Source organism: Nyctereutes procyonoides, unplaced genomic scaffold, assembly GCF_905146905.1.
Source record: "Nyctereutes procyonoides isolate TBG_1078 unplaced genomic scaffold, NYPRO_anot_genome, whole genome shotgun sequence".
NCBI classification, from domain to species: Eukaryota; Metazoa; Chordata; class Mammalia; order Carnivora; family Canidae; genus Nyctereutes; species Nyctereutes procyonoides.
The window spans coordinates 13,124,209-13,139,651 of record NW_026575134.1 but is presented as its reverse complement, the minus strand read 5'-3'; the positions used below and the strand labels follow the sequence as shown (position 1 = coordinate 13,139,651).

The window sequence follows — 15,443 nt, the reverse complement described above, 5'->3', positions numbered from 1 at the left end:
CTGTTGGGAAAGTTTGTTACCAGTGGGAACATGCACTGAACTAAAACTTCTAGAAACTTTAGTTTTCAAAGGAGTATTTTTACCTAAGTTTACAGTGCTTAAAGTTATCTACTTGTGGGGAGAGAGCCTGAGGCCTTGAGATAAAGACAGATATGAACAAAATATGCTACAAAATAAAAAAGTTTCTGCTGTTTTTCTCCATAGGCAAATAGTGAGTCAGAATCTGGCATTTTCTGCATGTCCTCCCTCTCTGATGATGATGATTTGGGCTGGTGCAACTCCTGGCCTTCAACTGCCTGGCACTGTTTTCTGAAAGGTGAAAGAATGCTTGAGTTTTTACAGCCGACTTGTGTAGCATGCTAGGCACGTACCTAATATTTGTTTTTGTTTTCTACTTCAGGCACACGACTGTGCTTTCATAAGGGAAGCAATAAGGAATGGCAAGATGTTGAAGATTTTGCTAGAACCGAAGGCTGTGATAATGAGGAAGATCTCCAAGTGGGCACTCACAAGGTTGATTTAAAATTCAGAAAACTGTTCCAAATCTTTCGGAAGGAAACCTAGGCTTATTATGAATCAGTAGGAGTAGTCTCCACTTACTTTGATATTTACGCGACATCTTACATTTTAGGTAGAGGTTTTGTGACTGCGTTCCGGCTTAGCCAGACGGAGAGCGGCAGGGACTTCGGGTTTACCTTTGCAATTAGCTTTCTCACGAGGGAAAGAGATGTATTTCTCAGTTCCTTTTGTACATTTTAGGTTGGGGGAAACTAAACTGGCATTTGAAATAAAATGAACAAAGGAACCAAGGGTTTATCTTAGGTAATTTGCAAAGTGGTTAATTCCCAAATGGATAATTGAGAGTTGATTATATTGTTACTTTTTAAGTGACACGATAAAATACTGGCATTTTCAAAATCGATAAGCAAAAGCACTAGTAGGAAGCAGTAGGATAAATGTCGGTTGATATCTTTAAAATCTTAATCTTTGAAATCTTTTTTTTTTTTTTTTTTTAATCTTTGAAATCTTTAATTTCTCTGTCTCCGTCTCCGCTGTAGGCGGAGAAGTTGGGCATGTGAAGTGTGCCTATTTAAAATTCCTGTTTGGATCCTGCTGTTACTTACTGTTGAATCTAGAGAAAAATAGTCCTGATTCGACTGCCTTCAGTTTCCCCTTCTTGCTGTTACTCTCTCCTAGGCTGACTTCCGCCTCTACTGCTCTACTCAAAGTGTCTCAAAGGTCGCTAGCTTAATTCTGATTTCTAGAGAGACTTCTTGCTCTGTTTGCCATCCTTGCAACATTTGACACCGTGTGTTGTCTTCTCTTGATTTGTGCAGCATGGCAGGGCTCCGGGTCTCGGCTGTCTCTGTTCCTGCGGCCGGTGCCTTGTCTGCCCATGGCGCTGAGTGGGAGAGAAGGTTCTGCCCCTTGGCGGTGTCTGCGGAGACGCTCAGCAGGGCTCCTCGGTGGGCCTGTGGAAGGCGTTCTGGTCTCGCAGGCAGGAGACCTGGGCTGTTTCTGGTTCTTGCAGACACTCTCTGCGTAACTATGTCGGGTGGATTGTCGACCCCACTCTTCCTGCTAGTTGGCTTCTCGATCTGTAGAATGAGATTGGATTTGTTTGGAGGTCTTGCAGCTGTAAGAGTGAGAAGATTCTGTAACTTCATTTACACACACACGGCTGTAGGCCTCGCCTGCACGTTGGACATTTGCGCACGAAGATCAGTTCTTTTTTTTTTTTTTTTTTTTTTAAATTTTTTTTAACTTTTATTTATTTATGATAGTCACAGAGAGAGAGAGAGAGAGGCAGAGACACAGGCAGAGGGAGAAGCAGGCCCCATGCACCGGGAGCCCGACGTGGGATTCGATCCCGGGTTTCCAGGATCGTGCCCTGGGCCAAAGGCAGGCGCCAAACCGCTGCGCCACCCAGGGATCCCCACGAAGATCAGTTCTTAATACTCAGCTGTAGTATAACCCCGACTGGACTCCCCTTCTCCTTCCCCTGCCTGGCCTTCTTTCTCTCCCTTCTCCTAAACACGTTAGCCTTCTTGACTGGCAGAGTAAGAACCAAGAAGTTGACCATTCCCCTCCTCCCTTCAAATCTTGTGCATCGGTTCTATTTCCCTAAAGACACGTTGCCGTCACGCTTGTCTCCTTCATGCCTTCTTCACGCGCTCGTGTAAGAAGGGCTGTGTACCGAAGCTAGCTGGTGGCGTGCTGGTCTTTGTTTTTCTGTGAATTGAAGGGGGGACCCCGTGGGGGTGATGTGTGTTCAGAACCCAGCACCTGGCGTGTGCCGACTGCTTAGTAAGTATTGTTGGGTTAAAATTCCCCCAGTTCTGCAGCCGCGGCACCTGTCAGCGTCAGACTCGGGGGTTTCTCTTGTGTCTGCAAAGACATGAATACTGGAGGCACCTTTTATTGTGCAGACTTTATCATCTTCTTAAAATTGACAGTTGTTGGTGGAAATACTTGCATCGCCCTGCGGTGCCGTCAGAGGAAAGTTTGAGCGCTCCCTCCGTCGCCAAGGCCCTCTCCTTACGGACCGGCCCCTGCTTGGCAGGCTTCTCTGCCTCCGCTCTCAACTGTCTGTATGTTTTAGCTGGTTTCCACTGTTCCTGGTATTGAGGCCTGTTCTTCTGCCTTCTGGGTTTCCTCCCTTTAAATCCCAGTCCCGCTGGGAACTGAAAGTCCTTCTTAGTGTCTTATTAGAGTCTATAGCTCCCTTCACTCGAGTCCATTAGTGTCATTTGTCGTTCCCTTGAAGAGCTCGTTCCAGTCTGCTTCCCACTGCGGTGACGCTGGGTGTGCCTTTCTGCAGCACCGGGTGGAGGGTCCGGACTTTACAGACAGGGCCCCCGTCTTGTCTGTTTTTACCTTTCCCAGTCTGACGTGTGATAGGAACTTCACTGTGTGTTGAATTAAACATTGCCTGTTTGTTCACTCTCTGCATGTATTTTCAGGGCTATGGTTCTGATGGTCTAAAGTTGTTATCACATGAAGAAAGTGTATCATTTGGCGAGTCTGTACTGAAGTTGACTTTTGATCCTGGTACAGTGGAAGATGGCTTACTTACTGTAGAGTGTAAGCTGGATCACCCTTTCTATGTTAAAAATAAAGGTAGGGCTTCAATTTGAATTTATAGTAACTTTTTAAAGAAAGCTTCTTAAATCTGTAACTGTCTTATGGCATAATTCTTTGATGATTAAGAAAAAAAACTTGAAGGTCAAACTTCTTTCCAGCTAGAGAGAACTACCATAGGACGTGCCGTATCATAAGACCTAATGATGCGTACATGTCTTAGCAGGAGTCAGGTGGGGCTCTACTTCGTGGGTAGGAGCTCTTAGAGTTGGGTAGCACACTATATAAGCAGCTCTCTGTTATCTTGGTATAGTTTGGGGAATGGAGTATTCTGGTAATTGCATTTTGGTTTACGATCACCAAATATGCTATATACCTGAATCACTTTTCTAAAATCTATTATAACAATTCTGTGTTAAAAATAGTAATTCAGAGGCTCTGCTCATGGTCTCAGTCGTCATCATCTACCACTATCTTGTGAATCGCTGGAAGTGCCGATCGATAGAATCTGTATATTAATCAAATGCTGAATTAAACTAGTTTTGGAGAGCTTTTGCTTGCTTGAAGAAAATACTTGGCCTTGCTTTGTGGCAAAGATAAGGACATGATAAAAATCTGCTGGGACTTAACTAATAACTTTTTGTTTTTAAGGTTCAGAAGTGATAGGCCTCTCATAGAATAAATAATTAGGGTTCCTTCTATCCATCCCCGTCCTTTATGTAACTGCTGTTTGATTTAATTTTAGGTTGGTCATCGTTTTATCCAAGCTTGACTGTGGTACAGCATGGCATTCCATGTTGTGAGATTCATATTGGTGATGTATGTCTACCTCCTGGACACCCCGATGCCATTAATTTTGATGATTCAGGTGTTTTTGATACATTTAAAAGGTAATATTGGGTTCTTTTTTTTTCCTGTTATGTTTACCTTTGATCTCTGTAATGATTGCTAAGTCAATATTCAGGAGGGTAAACCTACAAGATTTGAGAATTATTAAAGGACTACTTAGAGGAAGTATATAGACAATTAAAAAATACTAGGTAATTAAAGTAAAATAATAGTTCAAGGGGAGCTTTATACAGAGTAGTCATATAGGAAAACTGTGAGTTCATGAAATATTTGGTTATTAGGTGAGGGAAAATGCTGCATGTTATGTGACCAAGAACTAAACAGATCAGCTTTGGTAGTTTTATAAATAACAAATTGCAGTATCTGGCCAGCGGTTTTCACCAGGCCACAAGTCTCTTAATAGTGGTTTTCTGTTGTTAACTGTTAACCCTTTTCTTTCCTTAACGGTGTTTTTAATATTCATTTCAATCAAGGGCATCAGTTGCATGAATTAACAAATAGTAAAAATAGCAAAAACTTGACATTTGGAAAACCTTAAAGAGGGAAGTGATTTTTCCTGAGTTCACCTTGCTAGCAAGTGGTAGAACTGAGCAAGTACCCACATGTCCTGACACTCGAGGCTGATCTGATCAGCTCTCTGGCTGTAGCAACTTTTCTGGTGTTAGCACCGAAAGGCCCGCGTCTCGGGAAGCTCCGCAGGCCTGGCAGATTGGGGCCATTGGTTACCTATGCCCAGAAATTACCCAGAGAAAGTCCGTCTGTAGGTATCTGGGATTTTAAAAGACTCATTTTTTCTTTAAGATAATTGTCACATAATAAAATATAACGTTAATATACTTTTATTTCAAAAGGATATGTGAGGCTGTTCTTTTTAAAAAGCATCTTAACTTAGCACAGGCCCTGGCACAGGTTATATGCTCAATAAACATCTGCAGATTAAAGTCTAAATGCTATTTGATTATATCCCTCACGAACACTGTTCTTTTAAAAATTATAGAGAAATGAGACAGTTTGAAGGTCCAAACCTCTAAACATTCTTAGGGTGTATAGGTCAGTGATCCTCTCACATTTTGGTGAGCATATTCTAGAGATAGAAGAACTTGGGAAGATGATTTGGCTTTATCCTACATCACTGAATGTCAGTAATAGTCGCACCTAGAGAAGTATGTGTACCCTAGAGAAGTAGATCCTTACAGACACGCACCAGGAGACGTGTAAATAAGGTCATGGCTGTGTTGCTCAGCATAGTGGGAACATGGGAAGGGCACAGTCTTCATCCGCTGCAGTGAACACACAAATTGTGATACAATCATACAGTGGAATTCTTTTTATAAGCGGAAGATGAATGAGCCATAGTCCTATGTTGTAAACATGGATCCATTTTCAAAGTAATGTTAAGTAAGATTAGTCTCAGAAATATAAAGTATCATTCCTTTTTTTTTTTTCTGGGATCAGATGTTCTTCAGAGATATACCTAATAAAATGATAAATCTAGTAACATCATTTTTACGTAGTATACAGAATACACATTATGCGGTTACGCTGGGGATCCCCAGGACCACCCCAGGTTCAGCGGTATTGGGATGACTCACAGGATTTGGCATGTAGCCACACTTAGGCCTAAGGTTTCTTACAGTAAAAGGACACGAAGCAAAACCACAAAAAGTGAAAGGCGCACGGGGTGCAGTCTGGAGGCGGCCAGGCTTCCAGAACTCTTGTCCCAGTGGAGTCACACAGCCCGCTCTGACGTCCCAGCAGGGAGTGGTGCCAACAGGTATGACAGGGCATCTGCCAGGGAAGCTGCTGGACGCCCAGCACCAGGCTTTTCCTGGGAGCTTGTCGCGTAGGCTGCTCCCCTTGCACGTACCCAAATCCCACGCTGGTCTTTTCCCCCCAGGGGAAAGCGGGTGTGTGGGGCGAACCCTGTTGTTAGTAGCACGCAGTGCGGGCACCGTGAGCCACTCTTCCCTGTGGCTCCTCCTCGGAGCCCTAACCCAGGTGCAGGCCGCCTCCCCGCGGACGTGCTGCCGCGCGTGGCGCTGCTCTCGTGTTTGTGTTGGGTCCGTGAGCGACTGACTTGCTATTTTTCAGGACGACGCCGTTGTAGAAGTAAAGGGAGGACAGCCGTTCCGGAGGAGGCTGGCTTCCCCTGGGGTGGCGGATGGGGCCCCGTGACGGCTGCATTGCGGTGGTGCCATTGCGGTGGTGCCATTGCGGTGGTGCCATTGCGGTGCCAGCCCCGGGGGAGCGCACCGCACCGCTTCCCGCTTCCCGCTTCCCGCTTCCCTCGGGCAGGAGGGGCCCTAGGCCGCCGCCCCCACCACCCCCGGGGGGGGGGCCCTGGGCGTTGCTCCCGTTTCCTTGCGGAGACACAGGAGACCCAGCGACGCCCGCCTTCCCGCTCCTCACGAGTGGGCCAGGGCGGCCCGCGGGAGAAGCCCTGGGAAGGTTCAGGACGTGCTGCCGGCGGGGGAGGCCGCCACGGCGGGGGCCGGCCCTCGTGTGTCGGCCCTTTCTGCGCGGGCCACAGGCCTCGGGCTCACTGCCCGTGGGTGGGTGGGGCGGCCGTGGGGGGCGCCGTGGGCCACAGCCGCCGCCGAGCCGGAGCCGGAGCCGGCCCTAGCCCTGGGGTCCGCGCCCTGAGGGTCCTTCGGGGTCACTGAGGCTCCGCCCTTCGCGCTTCGCGCACCGCGGGTGGTGCTCCCGGTGGGTCGTGCTCCCGGTGGCGGCGGCGGCGGCGGTGGCGGCGGCCGGGTGGGCTCGGCCCCATGAAGGTCTCGCAGGGTCACGTCCTCCAGAATCTACCTTTTTACCTTCTCGGTTAGTCGTCAAGTATCAGAGAGCCTGACGTGGGTGCCAGGGACCCGGGGTGCCGGGGGTGGGGACCTAAGCCCTGGAAGACCCTTGGCGTGGGCCGGGGCCAGGCTCCGGGTGGGCCGGGGCAGGGGCAGGGGCAGGGGCCGGGGCCGGGGCCGTCACGGTCATGGTCACGGTCACGGGGCTTCTCGGCGGCTCTTCGAAAGCCGCACGGGGACGCGCCAGCGCCCAAGGGAGACCGGCCGGCGCGGGCCCTGCGCTCCGTGGCCTCGGCGGCGGCGGGAAGGGCCCGTGGGCGGGAGGGCGCCGAGCTGGCGCGGGGGCTGCGGTGTTTGGACGCTCCGTGTAGGGTTTTGATGCTTCCTGCGGTCAGTACGTCGAGCACGCGTCGTGTCCGCGGGGCTGGACGGCTGGCTCTGCTTGTACCACTAGGTGGTGGTGTCAGACCTCCGGGCCTCCCTAGCCCCCTCCTTTGCCGAATCCTCATTTCCAGCTGTGATCGGACACTTCCTTTGGTGGAGACGGATCATTTTGTGGCGGCTCATTTATGATGCTGGGTCAGTTTTGCTGCTTTCCTAAACCACTACGGGAGGGGCTCGAGGAGAGCAAAAACTGTTGGACCAGGCCCGGCGTTACGCCAAGCAGGCCGAGCATTGACCAGGCGATTTTGGGGCCCCATTCACACTCGTCTTACGTCATGGCTTTAAAAAGCCAGGCATCGTGTGCTTGGTAGTTGGCAGAAGTCCCTCTTACCCTCTTGCCGTGTGCAGTGCGTGTGCAGTGCGTGGCCCGGGCCTCATGCGCCGGGCCCGGCCGTCCCTGTGTCCGCACTACGTTGTCATCGCCTGCTGCTTCACCTTCACGCACGTACCTACTATTCCTGTAGCTGACGTCAACCTGCTGTGACGTATTACCAGAACTTCTCTTTCAGGGAGAGAGTAGGGGCTGATCTAGAATAAAAGGTTTTTCTGTTAAGATAAAAAGTGTAAGCAGTAGGCGTTAACACATTTGGAACAAAAGAAATCTTTGGACAGGTATAATCTTTAGGTTGTCGGCTCCAGTAGCTCTCCTTTTCAGGTAGTATTTTCAGTTAATTTGGCTATTGTTTGTTCACCCTGAGGTCGGCCAGGGTCAAGGTGTTGGTGAGGAGGGAGACGAGACCTAGGGCCCTGGGGACGCCCAGACCCGGGGCCTTGGGTGAATGGTACTTGTTCCTTTCTTGGCCTGTTTCTTTATACAGAGAAGGTAAGGATACTCCCTGAGCAAGCTTGTTGGGAAAACAAACGGGAGAATGTGGATATGGCTTGTTTCCATGCCCATGTTGAGCTGAGTATACTCCCCAAAATGTGGCCTCGACTGACAGGTGTGACCTTTTGCTTTTAAGGTACCAAGTTGTGTTCTAATGGTTGGCCTCTAGGGGTGGTGGACGTATATATGACCGCTTTGACCTAAACAAAGACTTTTAAGTTCTTTAGCTGCATTCAACAGTTTTGACTTTTCCTTCCCAACACTTTGTCTTGTGTAGCAAGACAATAGTCCTCAGTCCTGGTATGTGCCTGCCACTCCGTTTTAATTCTCTAGCTTTATTTAGGCTTCTGTAGGCCAAGAAATCCAATTATCAAATTTGTTAAGAAAGTGAATCTAAAGTACTAATTAAGTGGGTTGTGTGGAATCTGGAGGAGGTACTTGCTATGAATAAAGTGCGTGGATTTTGACATTCTTATGGGGGGCTTGAAGTTTTCTTTTTAACTTTGTATTCTCTGCAGATTTTTAAAAAAATAAGTTTAGTCAACGCATATACAAGCTTTCGTCTTAGAAGCAATTATTGGTGATGAAGTTGTTAAAAGTAGGGTTGGTTAACATTACATGTGCTCAAGTTTCCAATCAGATGTTTTAAGGTTTTTTTCTTCTCCTGTTTTTTACAAATTAATTAAATTGAATTAAAACCATGTTAATAAATTTTTTTTTTTTTTAGCTATGACTTCACACCTATGGATTCTTCTGCAGTCTATGTGTTAAGTAGTATGGCTCGTCAGCGTCGTGCGTCTTTGTCTTGTGGAGGGCCCGGAGGTCAAGACTTTGCAAGATCTGGACTCAGTAAAAGCTGTGGCTCGCCAGGATCCTCACAGCTCTCTTCCAATTCCTTGTATGCTAAAGCTGTCAAAAACCACAGCTCAGGGACTGTGAGTGCCACCTCTCCTAACAAGTGCAAAAGACCAATGAATGCCTTCATGCTTTTTGCCAAAAAATACAGAGTTGAATATACTCAGATGTATCCAGGGAAAGATAACAGGTAAAAGTGGTATTTCTGATTCTAACAAATAACACTTCAGTGCAGTTTCACAGCAGCTGGGAGAGTGAAGTAAACTCGCCCTCCAGTAGCTCTTGATTATTATTAAAGATTTTATTCGTTTATTTGAATGAGAGAGAGAGAGAGAGATTGAGAGAGAGAGCACAAGCAGAGGGAGACGCGGACACTCCCGCTGAGCAGGGAGCCCAGTGCGGGGCTGGATCCCAGCACCCTGAGATCATGACCTGAGCCCAAGGAAGAGGCTTAATCGACTGAGCCTCCCAGGTGCCCCCCTCCAGTACCTTTTATTATTGAATTCTTGTTTTCTTAGGTTGACTCTAAAAGGTTAAGTGGGGGGGATCCCGGGTGGCTCAGCCGCTTAGTGCCTGCCTTCAGCCCAGGGCCTGATCCTGGAAACCTGGGATCGAGTCCCACATCGGGCTCCCCGCAGGGAGCCTGCTTCTCCCTCTGCCTGTGTCTCTCATGAAGAAATAGATAAAATCTTTCAAAAAAAAATAAAAGGTTAAGTGGAATTTTTAGGGTCATGGGTAAATATTTTATAATACCTAGAGAGAATCCGGTTACCTAAGGATCTGCCTTCTAAAATAATATTAAGTGTTTGTTTGCCTGTTGGAAGACTTGGGTTTTTTTTAAGATTTTATTCATGAAACTGAGGCAGAAACACAGGCGGAGGGAGAGGCAGCCTCCCTGCAGGGGGCCCGATGTGGGACTCAGTCCTGGGGCTCCGGGATCACGCCCTGAACCAAAGACAGAGACGCTCAACCACTGAGCCTCCCAGGGGCCCCGGAAGACACAGTTCTAACAACTAACTGTTGCGTCTTTATAGAAAAGTTTGTGTCAGATCCCAAGGATGTCCTTACATCTGTGTCATACTATGGAATGTGCAGGCAGAGGCAATTTGTAGTTTTTCGACAAATGTGGAAATTATTATAAACTGCCAAAGGCTAAACTTAGAGGTGTCCTCAGTTAGAACCCAGGGATAAAACTGACTCTAGTCCTTTCTACTGTTTGCTTACCCTCTCAGCGAGCATCCGCTGCTCACTCCCTATCAGACCAGGCTAATTCTCTATGTACTAAAATTACATCTTCCAGTTTTCCTGGTTCCCTGAAAATCAAAAGTACTGTTTTCCTTGACATCATGAAAAAAGCCAAATGATTACCCACATAAAATAATTGAGTTTTGAACTCAAGTTTCAATGTCTTAGGAGCTTAACTGATAGACGGAGAGGGAATGGACATAGTTTCAGGTCAGCTAATGATTTGATGTTGATACTGTGAAACTCTCCCCACAGGAAGCCTAGTTCTCATCCATCACTACACAGGTACAAATTTTTCCTTTAACGAGAACTTTTAACTCTTTGCAACTTTCACATGCACGATACAGCGGTATGAACTGTAGTCCCGTACAGCACCCTACAGCCCCAAAGCTTATTTTATAACGGGCAGTTTGTACTTCTGACCCCCTTCACCGATCTCGTCCACCCCACCCCACCCCCAGCCTCTGGCAACTGCCAGTCTGGTGTTGTGAGCTAAATTATTAAGTATTTACATTTTAAAAAGAGAAACTTCTCAAACCAAATGCACCTATGATTTGGGAATTGATCCCTACTAAATGTTTCTTACCAATTTGGTGAATGTGTCAACTGTTCGGTGGTACCTTTAACTCAGAAGCTGTAAAAATTAGTTTCCATTTTAATAAAAGAAGATGCGATACAGCATTTAACTGCATCAACATACTGGAAAAATATATAGACACGTGCACATATTTACTACACACGGGATTTCCTGTTACTCAGTAGAGCTGTGCTTCCTCTTGAGGCTCAGATGCTCAGCTCTCGCTTGCACGTCAGGCACTGCCCTCCCTCGTGTACACCTTGCGCAGCGTCTCTGACCTTTTATTTTATGTCAGTGGCGTTCATGGTTAAAAGCTCCTCACAGAAGGGAAATGCTTTCTGCCTGCATGTTCTGGATGAGACTGTATGGTTTTGAAATAGCTTCAGATTTCTGTCATGATGTGTTTTATCCAGTGAGGCTTCTTTCCCTTTGAGTTTATCCGGTCTCCCCAAGTACAGAAAGCACCTCGGCTTTGTCTTAGGAGGGGAAGGGTACGGTGCACATAGTTAACGCCGCCACAGTTTCACTGTGGTTGCACGAATGGACGAGGCTTTAATCCTAAGTATTTGATGGGTTGTGGGCACAAAGAGAAAGCAAGAGTAGCTCCTTGTACCTTACGCTGCTGCTACTGAGCGCTGTCTGCCTTGCTGTCTTCAGCATCTTGGAAACTGATGTGCCGGGAGAGAGCCAGTGGTAACTTAAACCATTTCTCTGAAATACTTTTTCCTTTAAGCTCTGTAGGACATTGAATTCTTAGCCATTTTGGATGTCCTTGGACAACTGGAAGTACTGGCACTATTCCAGGAGGCCTTAACTGCCAAAATTATGATGAAAGGGCCCATGGGACTTGAGATTTTACTGGAAATGACTACTATAGCCTTGACCTTTTCCCTCTCTCTGTTGGACAAGATTCTGGTCTTTTTTTCTTTTGACTTTCCATCTCTTCCTGAGGTAGCAGCACTGGACATGCATCTAAGAGAAGCTCTGGCCTTCAGTGTGGTGTCCGTGTTTATTTTACAGAGCCATAAGCGTGATCCTCGGTGACAGGTGGAAGAAAATGAAGAACGAAGAGAGAAGGATGTATACGTTAGAAGCTAAGGCTTTGGCTGAAGAACAGAAACGCCTAAATCCTGACTGTTGGAAAAGGAAAAGAACCAATTCAGTAGGTTTCAACAACTAATTGCTCAAAAAGACCCTGACTTCTCCGCATAACCGTACTGGCACGTGCAGCAATGCTTATTAACCTTTAAAAGGTGGTAGCGAGGCTCTTGCTCAGCCTTTTTTATTTCATAACATATAATGTTTTTACACCATCCTATGAGGCAGGCTGCCTTTTTTCTTTCTTTTTTTTTTTTTTAAAGCATGAAGTGCTCTTTACTCTTAGCATGGAAAGTGGAAATGTCCAGTATGCTTAAGAAGGTTTATCCAGAAATGTTGAGGTGGAAAAATAATTTTGGAATGGTATTATTTTTAGTTGGGTTGGAAGATCAGTGTAAACAACTCAGCAGCACAGTACAAAACCTTTCTAGTCTTGGGGTAGCCCAGCCCAGCAGCCTTTCGTCCCCTAACTGGGCAGGGCCCAAGGAAGATGGGACACATTAAGCTTTGTGGGGCCTTTGGACACTGGCACAGAATTCCTAGATTAAAACCTCAGGAAGGAGAGAAATAGGCCCAGGGAGAGACTTGTAATGAATTCACACCATGATAACGCAGCCTTGGATGGACTTGATTCTTAGAACGTTTCCGTTACTAGGCTAGCGACTTTTAAGTTGTATTTTTAGATTAATTACGAGGGAAACTTCACGATAGAAGAGAGTGAGCTCAGTTTGGAACACCATTTAAAAACTAAGAGGAAGACATCCGTCCTTTGCAGGGGGAGGGCTGGCCAAGGATGCCTTCCGCTCATTCTGTATACATTTATGCATGTTATCTTTTTAGAGTAACACGCAGCTCATACTTGCTTATATTTATTAAGAATTTTCTTGTAAAGAAGTAGATGGTAGGCAGACTCCCATAGAAGAGGGGGCTCTGCTGGTTTTCCAAAGTTCTGTATTACCTTAGACTTGTGCGTGGTGAGACTTGGCCTGGATCCCCTTGCTTTTCTGCTCCTGCTAATCCATCTCTTCTGACCATTTTCATACGTTTTCTGGATGTTTGAGCCGGCAGGTGTTAGCACACTTTTAAAAATCATCCCATTGGAGAAAGTGATCTTTTTTAAGTAGTAAGTTTATAAACATTCTGTTATCCATCTTTGCTTTCATTTGTCGAATTACTGTGGATTGATTTGTAAACATTCGCTGTTTTAATTCTGTCTCCACAGGGCTCACAGCAGCATTAAGCCAGGATGCTTATGTTCTTAAGTCTATAGTTGCATAAACACTGACTGTTGACGGAGGGACGTAAGAAGATCGAGGTGTCACCATTTGTCCTGAATTCGTGTGACCATAAGATACTGATAGCATTGAGTCTTGAAATGATTTAATAATATGAGTGAGGATTTGCTTTCTCCATTAGAGCATTAAGTAAGCTAAAACTATCAACATTGTAAACCAAATTGCCTTATTTTTCTTCCAAACTTCATATATGTCTATCAGGTAATATAGGCTTGAAAATTGATATCCTGTGGTGCTAAAGTACAGTAGAAAGAGAGGAGAGTGTATACATGTTTTATTTTAAATTGTACAAAAGGGGAATTTAAAAATATGTAACTGCTGTCTATACATTGGCTCCTTACTGCTTATTAATCTGTATTGTACACATAGTGGAATGAAACAGCTGGGAGCCGGCCTTTCCCTGAGCGACCACCACATGGCCCAGCATCTGTGCCAAACACGGGAGCTCCTAGTGGGGCTGGTGCCACGAGGCTCCCGGAGCACTCGGCAGGTGGATGGCGGCGGTGCCCCGAGGAGGGCCGCCTGCTGCGGGCCCCTCCCCGGGCACGCCCCCCCCCCCCCCCCCCCCGGGCACGCGAGGCAGGCCCATCCATTGCTTCCAGCGAGGCCCGGCGCAGGCCCAGGTCGAGGTAGTTAATAGCATTGGGATATAGTCACTGTAATGGTGCTATTAACAGTTGACACCATTGTATTTTTTAACTTTGTGTTCTGTATCTCCTCAGCCACATATCTTAAATATCTTGTTTGTCATCATATGTTTATGGTGGGGGCAGACTTTGCACTTACTGCGGTGCAACACGCGCACTTTACTTTTCCTCCAGCTGTCTGAGGTGAGAGCACGTTGCCAACACGCGGCAAGACAGCTGCTTCTGCTCTGAGCTACAATCATGGCTTTTCATGTTACTTACCAAGTGGTGTTTCTGGGTAGGAATCACAGCTGTAAAACTGATCTCAGTTCCTTACACCTCTTCATGATGCTGCCCCTGAATTTTGCACACTCTATTCTTGTATATTATTTCAAATAAAATGAAAGAAAATTGTTTATCTCTGACTTCTGACTGAACATGACTGAATTTTAGGTCTAAACAGGTTCAGGGCATGGAAAATATATTAAGAAGTGGCCGATGGGGTTTTTAAATATTAAAAACAAAATGTTGGGCAGCCCCCATGGCTCAGCGGTTTAGCGCCGCCTTCAGCCCAGGGCGTGATCCTGGAGACTCAGGATCGGGTCCCATGTTGGGCTCCCTGCATGGAGCCTGCTTCTCCCTCTACCTGTGTCTCTGCTTCCCTCGCTTGCTCTCTCTCATGAATAAATAAAAATCTTAAAAAAAAAAAAAAGTGACAGGTCACAGGCAATAGACAAACAAGGATCTAGATTATCTATTTATAAGACTCTTTGTAGACTAAAAATTGTTTTTAACAATTTAACTCAACATCTCTACTACAGAGTTAAACAGCCCCCAAAGTCTGCTTTTAATAAAATGACACGCAGAGTACAAAAGACAGCCTTGCTCTGTCTTTATTAAAATAGATACAGTAGGACGTACTTAAACAACATATGACCTTGTGCCTTAGCTCTGGGATATACTGGTGGTTCCCAGACGTCGCTGCGTATTAGAGAAATGCCTGCGGACGTCTGTAAAAACTGAAGCCTGGCTCCTACCCGTGGACATGGCAATATAGGGTGCAAATCGGGCATTAGAATTTTCGAAAGCTTTCCACCAGTGACTCACTCTAACGTAGAGTCAAATTTGGAAACCACGGGGTTATCCAATGACCTGGGGGGGGACAAAGGTTAATTGGGAGCAACGGTATTTATAACTTGATCAGATCCCTTAAAAAGCAGTGACGAGTTAGGATGCGTGCACACATACAGGGGTAATCTTATGTAATGGGAAAGAAATTTTAGCTACTCTCATAGAAAAAGCCTGAAAGGAGGAAAGAAAAATGTTGGCTATCTTTTGGAAAAATCAGGTCCACGGAGTTTGAAGGTGGGGACGAATCTATTTCGACGGTTTACGCTACTTAAGAGAGAGGAGCTAAAGAGGGAGGCAGAAGACGGGAATCCGGAGAGCTCGATTACATTCCTGCAGTAGTGGACGGTGGCTGGTTCTCAGAGTGTTTCTTAGGCCAACTGCCAACCTGGTCTGGGTTCGCGCAGAAGGGAGGCGAACGTCCGGTGTTACTGGAGGGCAGACGTGGCTTTCTGAAGCAGCTGAACCATGATGGGATAAACTGGTGCAAATTCTTTGCCTTCTCTACTTCTTACTGATTGAACGTAAGCTTCCAGAGCGCCCCTGAAAAAAAAAACAAAGTGTCAAAAAATACAGGAAAGCACTTGGAGGTCGCGGGCCCGGTGAGCTAAGTGGCCGCCAGCC

General features: G+C 46.4%; 2 protein-coding genes across 4 annotated transcripts in view; one reads left to right on the top strand and one right to left on the bottom strand.

Moving 5' to 3' along the window:
- HBP1 (HMG-box transcription factor 1) overlaps positions 1-14,116 on the top strand; it is a 28,548-nt gene extending 14,432 nt beyond the window's left edge. For all 3 annotated transcript variants that reach the window (XM_055300750.1, XM_055300752.1, XM_055300751.1), the window contains exons 5-11: positions 205-316; positions 401-513; positions 2,964-3,120; positions 3,827-3,971; positions 8,723-9,040; positions 11,693-11,834; positions 12,993-14,116. In XM_055300750.1, the coding sequence (XP_055156725.1) occupies positions 205-316; positions 401-513; positions 2,964-3,120; positions 3,827-3,971; positions 8,723-9,040; positions 11,693-11,834; positions 12,993-13,010 (1,005 nt within the window). In that variant the 3' untranslated portion in view covers positions 13,011-14,116. The remainder of the gene's footprint in view (positions 1-204; positions 317-400; positions 514-2,963; positions 3,121-3,826; positions 3,972-8,722; positions 9,041-11,692; positions 11,835-12,992) is intronic.
- A 443-nt stretch (positions 14,117-14,559) lies between these two features.
- Positions 14,560-15,443, bottom strand: part of COG5 (component of oligomeric golgi complex 5) — a 282,416-nt gene continuing 281,532 nt past the window's right edge. Inside the window, exon 22 of the mRNA XM_055300749.1 lies at positions 14,560-15,362. Coding sequence (XP_055156724.1) covers positions 15,248-15,362 — 115 coding nt within the window. The 3' untranslated portion in view covers positions 14,560-15,247. The remainder of the gene's footprint in view (positions 15,363-15,443) is intronic.